The following is a 7,500-nucleotide window of genomic DNA, read 5'->3' as shown; positions in this document are numbered from 1 at the left end:
ATACAACGCCAGCCGGCGATGATCGACCCTTGCCGCACCAATACCGAGATTGAGGGATAGGAGAAAGACAGTGGAATGGAGAGAGAGAGGGGGAAAAAAAGACAGACAGAGAAACGGAGGAACAGAGAGAGGGGAAGGGAGGGAGGCAGGCAAACAGATAGGCAGGTAGACAGACAGAGAAACGGAGGAACAGAGAGAGGGGAAGGGAGGGAGGCAGGCAAACAGATAGGCAGGTAGACAGACAGACAGACAGAAGAGAAAGAGCAAAGGATGAAAAAAAGAGCTGCAATCAATGTGGTTGCATAGTCACGGAATAGCAAAGTAATGATTTTCAAATTTAGCCCCCCAAAAAAAGCCATGAAACCGAGCAGCAAATGTGGAAAACTAAACCAATAGTCATAAGAAGGAAAGCTGATGTGGTACATTTCAGATGAGGCATCTGCTGCATACAGACAAAAAGAAAGAGACAGGGTAAGAGAGAGAGAGAGAGAGAGAGAGAGAGAGAGAGAGAGAGAGAGAGAGAGAGAGAGAGAGAGAGAGAGAGAGAGAGAGAGAATAGTGAGAATAGTGAGAGGGAGAGAGAGAATAAAGAGAATAGAGATAAAGAAGAGAGGTAGAAGAACCAGAGAGATGAAGAGCAAGAGGGCATACACATGGCACAGGCCAATAGAGGCTGGTGCTGCTTAATGATTTAATGGGCCTTAACTGACACTACTTGTCCATCCCTGGCAGCTTCAACTACACGTGGCTCTTTCTTTCTTTCTTTCTTTCTTTCTTTCTTTCTTTCTTTCTTTCTTTCTTTCTTTCTTTCTTTCTTTCTTTCTCTCTGTCTCTATTGCTCTCTGTCACACACACGCACACGATTGACAGCAGTCAATGACATACATGACAATACACACACACACACACACACACACACACACACACACACACACACACACACACACACACACACACACACACACACACACACACACACACACAAACAGACACACACACACACACACACTTCTGTCAGGCAGTGGTTCTACCAATTTAGGGGCCCTAGACAAAAAGGCATGGAGACCTTCTGAATTACTTTCGCTGGTACTTATCATGGCGGGCAGTAGTGTGCACAGACACTGTGGGGAAGGGGGCATGTGTAACTTCTGATACACAGACTATACATTATATCAGCCGAACCTTTGTCACTTGCTTTTGATTGTCAACCATTTGTAGATGATCACGTCAACATGAATGGACAATAGAACATTGTGACAATTTTTTTTTTTTTTAAAGAACTTTCAAAGGGGGCATTTGGAGCCACATAATGCACGCTGTACCACCTGTGGCATGCTGTAATAGCCATTGAGAGTTAACTACCATAGTACTACACTACTATGGTAGTACACTAGGCCTTTAGTAATGCACTACAACTTGGTCATTGCCACTCTGGTAACATCAAATGTATAACGCCGTGTTTTAACGGGCTAATCTACAAGGGCAAAGGGGCATGTGCTTTAGCGCCACCTCGTCCCTATCTGTGCACGCCTATGATGGCTGGGGCTGACTGTTGGGGGTCCCCTACGGTGCAATGGCCAAATGTGGTGGGGGCCCTAGGGAACTGCCTAGTCTGCTTGTTATTGCTAAAACGGGCTCTGTTTCAGCCATTTTTTGCCTGAGCTGATTGGAAAGGACGCCGGTGCATTTTTCACTCGTAGAAGAGAAACACTGGGCAATATACTGTATGTACGCTCTCTAACTCACACCCATATAAATACACTGCTGCACACAGAAACATAAACAAACCCACACACGGGTATGAGTACACACACACGCGCGCGCGCACACACACACACGCACGCACACACGCACGCACGCACGCACGCTCGCACGCAAAGACACGCGCACGCGCGCGCACACACACACACACACACACACACACACACACACACACACACACACACACACACTGTTTCATAACCAAACAAAAGCGGCCTCTGCTCTAGTTTTGTAAACATAGTAACAAACAGCTCTCCCTCACTCTCATCCGTCCTCTGTCTTGAAATCTCTCTATCCCCTCCCCTTACTCTGAATCTTTCTCTATTCCTCTTTCTCAACCTCTTGTGCCTCTCTTTATCTGTCTTTTTTATCCCTCTCCCTCCATTCTTCCTTCTCTTTTTCTTGTATTCAAACCCACTTGTAATAGTTCAAAATAAATCATGCCCTTTTGCGGGCAGCAATTTTCTCCAAGTGGATTTTAGTCTGGGTGTGTGGTACAGAAGAAGGGAAGGATAGAGAGAGAGAGAGAGAGAGAGAGAGAGAGAGAGAGAGAGAGAGACAGACAGAGAGAGACAGAGAGAGAGAGACAGAGAGCTTATGTCTTTGTCTATGCCCCGCCTCTGGTGCTTGTGTTTTGGCATGGTGGAATTGGCTAACATATTGAGCGTAGCATAGCATAGCTAGCAGCGCGGCGCATTCCTTCCTCCAGCAGCCCTCTCCTCTCCTCTTTTCAGCCGGAGCATTCCAGTGAACATGATCCCCTCCACGGAGCCGCAGGCACACAGAGGCCGACTGAGGATAATGCTCCCTCCACACACACGCAGGCACGCACACACAAACACACACATACACACGCACGCACACACACACACGCACGCACACACACACGCACACGCACACGCACACGCACACACACACACACACGCACACACACACACACACGCACGCACACACACACACACGCACGCACACGCACACACACACACACACACAGAAAACGATTGCTCTTACTCCAATCACTGTAAGATGATCTGTACACACTATGATGTAATGTGGTGCTCCTATTGCCTCCTCAGTATACAGCAATGCCAAACAACCACTAGTTAGTCAGTAGTGTCCAATCCAATACACTGGTCGCATATCCAGAGAGAGCCATGCAAATAGCTACGACAACAAGTATCCAAGCCTAAAGCAATTCTTCCAGGGTACCACTGAATTCGCAACACTTCCAGGGTACCACTGAATTCGCAACACTGTTTGCAATAAGGTTATCAGTGTTTCCTATTACGTAACATTTATATTCAAATTCCAAACTCCCACTGAAATGTACTTACAACAAAGTTCTATATATAAATGTAATACGCTAACATTTCTCTATTATATCAACATGAGCAATGAAGAAAGCGAGAGAGAGAAAACCCACTACAGTTACTGTACTGTAAGTATCCAATCCTACTGTAGTCTCATATTCACAAAAGCCAGTATTGACTTCATACAAAGACAAATAGCAATCCATCTCCTAGCGGAACACTGAAATTACAACACTATTTGCATTAAATGGTATGGGGTGTCCCATTATATACGTAGCTTTTGTATCATATACAATTCACTACATCACACACACACACAACAACAAAACATCTGGCTATTATATCAACATAGAGCGAGTAAGAAATTGACAGAGAGAGAGAGAGAGAGAGAGAGAGAGAGAGAGAGAGAGAGAGAGAGAGAGAGAGAGAGAGAGAGAGAGAGAGAGAGAGAGAGAGAGAACCCACAACAGTAAGTATTCAATCTTACTTGGTCTTAGCCTCAAGCCAGCGTCCACAAAATACAAATATAAGAGGTAAGCTTAATCCACTGAATTTGCAACAATATTTGCATAAATGTTATGGTGTTTCCCACTACATAACCTTTATATTTGAATTCCAAACTGAAACTGAAATGTTTAACTCAATACATTAAACACACAAACAACACAACAACTCTGAATATCATCATGGAACCATTCCATTGGAATTCCAAACCTCAACTGAAATGTATGCTTGCACCCAAGGCCGCCGACAGCTTTGGTTGGGCCCTGGACAAAGTCATCTGAAAGGGCCCCTCACCGAATACATTCAATGTTATGAGGACCCAATTCTGGGGCCCCTCTCTCCCTGGGCCCGGGACAACCGACCCCTTTGTCCCCCCTTGTCGGCTTCTCTGCTTGCACCACATAACGTGTAAACTCATAAACAGAAACAAAAAAACCTCTTTCATCAACATGCGGCGAGTCAGAAACTGAGAGAGGGGAGACCTACAAAGGGATTTACTGTGGCGAGGACGAAAAAATATTTACTGCGTCCGCAAATATCCAGTAGCGCCAGGTCACTGGCTCCCTGTCCACTGAGCTCCCCCAAACAGACAGTGCATTCATGGGGAGGCCATGGGGTGAGTTTCTGCTCCCACTTGACTGGACACAGCAGGAGACTTTCTTGCATAGGACTAGGACAGGGGTCCTCAGGCCCAAACTCAGGCCCAGGGGCCACATGCGGCCCACTGAGCCATTTCATGTTGCCCGCAGAGCCTTTACATTAAGACAACATTTGAATCCAAATTCATAGTCACTAATTCTTTGAAATGGCTGCCTGAAGCTTGGGTCTTGCGAATTTAAGATTAAACAAGTACATAGACCTTATCTAAATACATTACCTTAACCCATTGATGCCTGATGTTGCGTTGCGCAACATTGGCCCTGGCGCCTGGAGCATCATTACGCAACATTCAGGCTCATGAGATTTGAGACAACTTTATTAAAAAAAACTCTGTTTGTTTGATATGAATGAACACATTCTAATGAAAGATGAGGGTCTTAGCGTTTAAATGCAACTTAGAGCATATTTTCATGTGCTTCAGAAGCTGAGATATTTAGGTTTTTATAGGCTGGGGGCAGCTTTTCTTAAAAAGGGCTCAGGCATTCAGCACCCTTTTTTGCTGGTGCCTTAGGCGTCAATGGGTTAATGTATAATGTGCAGGAATGGCAAAGATGACAAGTTATGTCAGTGTACACTATTTCTCACTATTGACAAAGGCAATTTACCAGCGAGATCTGGCCCTTCAGTCAATATTCTACCTTGAAATAAAATAATGATAATTCCCCTGGACTAGGGGGGTACTGGAGAGCTGGTGAAATCATCTACAGTAGCGACCAGAGAACTTGAGAAATGAATGTGCAGCACAAAGATGGAGACACTTTGTAATGCCAGTATCATGTCTGAAAATATGCTGCCTTTCTTACATAGTACAATGGAGACATCATATATATGTCATTAGAACAGCGTAACAGAAACCCAATAGGAGAATTTGATGGCAGAATATTAATAAACTTCCCTCCCCAAGCCTCACACTGTCATATAGTCTTAGTCATCTATAGTCATATAATCACAGAGTCACTGCTAGTGGAGTAGTAGTGGCCTAGTGGTTAGGGAGTTGGTCTTGCAATCTGGGGGTTGTAGGTTTGAATCCCACCTGACCTCTCCCTACACCTTCATCCATGGTTTGTGCCCTTGAGCAAGGCACCTAACCCCACATTGCTTCAGGGACTGCAACCAATACCCCGAAAAATAATACGTTTATCTCACTTTGGATAAAAGCGTCAGCTACCTGTTATACCGCTAGGCTATATGTAATAGACACTTAGCGCATTCAGGCCGACTGAGAACCGTGCTGGAGCCCGTTCCCGCACCTAATCGTGAACCGGCCGTCGTGTTCACGCCAGAGATATTTGCGTTCGCGAACCGGAAAATTGATTCGCAATGCGAATCGCAAAATACTAGGTTTTTCTCTGCGAACCGTGACGACATCGTGGTCGTCATCATCCGGGTAACACAGTCACGTGCGGAAAAAGCTCAGAGCCCGGTATGAACACTGGTGGTTCGCAGACAAACACTGTAGTGCCGAACGTAACTGGTGCGAGCACCGACACCGGCTCCGTTCTGGTCGGCCTGAAAGCCATAACTGAGCAATTGCCCTAGAGCTTTAGCTGCTGAACTGTTACTGAGATTGGGAGGTCACGGCTTTGAGTGCCGAGTGGCCAACTAGCGCAAACAAGTACCAGAGAGAGAAGAGAAAGAGAGGTTCCATTGGCCCATTGTTTCCGGGTTCTATTATTGCAAGGGGGAGGGGGGGAAATCCCCCTTTAGGCAGACCTAGGCAGACCTAAGGACTGTTCTATTCAATGCTAGGAGTATTATGACACACCCTTAGGCAGACCGGAACCTGGTCATGTTAGGTGCCTATAGCAACCTATTACATTGGCATATCTCTATATACTTAAAGAATCTCTGCAAGTACCATCACATGGGCATGGAGACACTTTGTAAAGCCAATATCGTGGCTGGCTGCAAATAGTCTGCCTGTTCCCCTGCCAATCATCTGCTGAAGAGAGAAAACTCAACCAACAGAGTTCACATCCCGTGATCCATCTTATTGCCCATAAGAAGACGTATCATGGCCGAATATCTTCGGCAGACCTCCAAATGACACACAACATACATGGGTGAGTAGAACATGAGGCTATAATGTGAAAACTCACACACCTGTTCTGACATATGGTCTCTCCATTCCATTTGCTTGGCCTCACATACACATACACACATGTATATACACGCACACACAAGTACGCACACATGCACGTGTCTCACTCTGTCTCTCTTTCTGTCTGTCTCTCACATCCCAGATAACAGCTTACATGCGCTGTACAGATACGTTCGTGACGTGATGTCACACCCGCCTTTACAGTACCCGCGAAACTAAGCGAAGTTTACAAACAAGCAATCAACCTACGAGTTATGAGTAGTAGCGTACCGTAACGAATAAATTAAAAACAGCATGGTTTGTGCCTGCAAAAAATTGCCCATAAGAAGACGTATCATGGCCGAATATCTCTGGCAGACCTCCAAATGACACACAACATAGTGTAGAGTAGAACATGAGGCTATAATGTGAACTCAAGGGCCCAATGTAAAAAATAAAGTTTTTTCCCATTTAGCAAACTCTAATAAATTCACAATAAAGATTCAGCAATATGTCAACTGAGTGCAGGGCCTAGTCTAGAGGGACTTTGGCGCTCATCAGTCTGTCTTCAGTGCTGTCATGTGGGAGAGGAATACAGACACTGGGCTGGCAGAAGAAGCTCCATTTTCCACAGAGTGAGTAAAGACATAAAGCATGAAAATGCAACATAAACTCACACACCTGTTCTGACATATGGTCTCTCCATTCCATTTGCTTGGCCTCACATACACATACACACATGTATATACACGCAGACACAAGTACGCACACATGCACGTGTCTCACTCTGTCTCTTTTTCTGTCTGTCTGTCACTCACTCACTCACTCACTCACTCACTCACTCACTCACACACACTCACTCACACACACACACACACACACACACACACACACACACACACACACACACACACACACACACACACACACACACACACACACACACACTCACACACACACACACACACACACACACTCCCAGGTAAAAGCAGTGCTTACTGGAACTCCGGGGTTCTTGATTGTAATGCAGGGTGTAGTCGCTCTCAGGGCTCCGCTCACTCCGTGGTAGTATTTGAAGCAGATCTTAGTCTCCGCTAAACCAAAAGAAAAACACAACACACATTAAAGCTCACAGAATGGGATATCGGGGACAGGGCCCAGAACTGGGTCCTCATTACACTGTGT

General features: G+C 45.6%; 1 protein-coding gene across 1 annotated transcript in view; it reads right to left on the bottom strand.

Annotated features, from left to right (window-relative positions):
- Positions 1-7,500, bottom strand: part of hecw2b (HECT, C2 and WW domain containing E3 ubiquitin protein ligase 2b) — a 99,333-nt gene that overhangs the window by 73,139 nt on the left and 18,694 nt on the right. The window contains exon 3 of the mRNA XM_063212138.1: positions 7,315-7,409. Coding sequence (XP_063068208.1) covers positions 7,315-7,409 — 95 coding nt within the window. The remainder of the gene's footprint in view (positions 1-7,314; positions 7,410-7,500) is intronic.

Source organism: Engraulis encrasicolus, chromosome 12, assembly GCF_034702125.1.
Source record: "Engraulis encrasicolus isolate BLACKSEA-1 chromosome 12, IST_EnEncr_1.0, whole genome shotgun sequence".
In the NCBI taxonomy this organism is placed as follows: Eukaryota; Metazoa; Chordata; class Actinopteri; order Clupeiformes; family Engraulidae; genus Engraulis; species Engraulis encrasicolus.
This window is presented reverse-complemented; position numbering and strand designations above follow the sequence as displayed.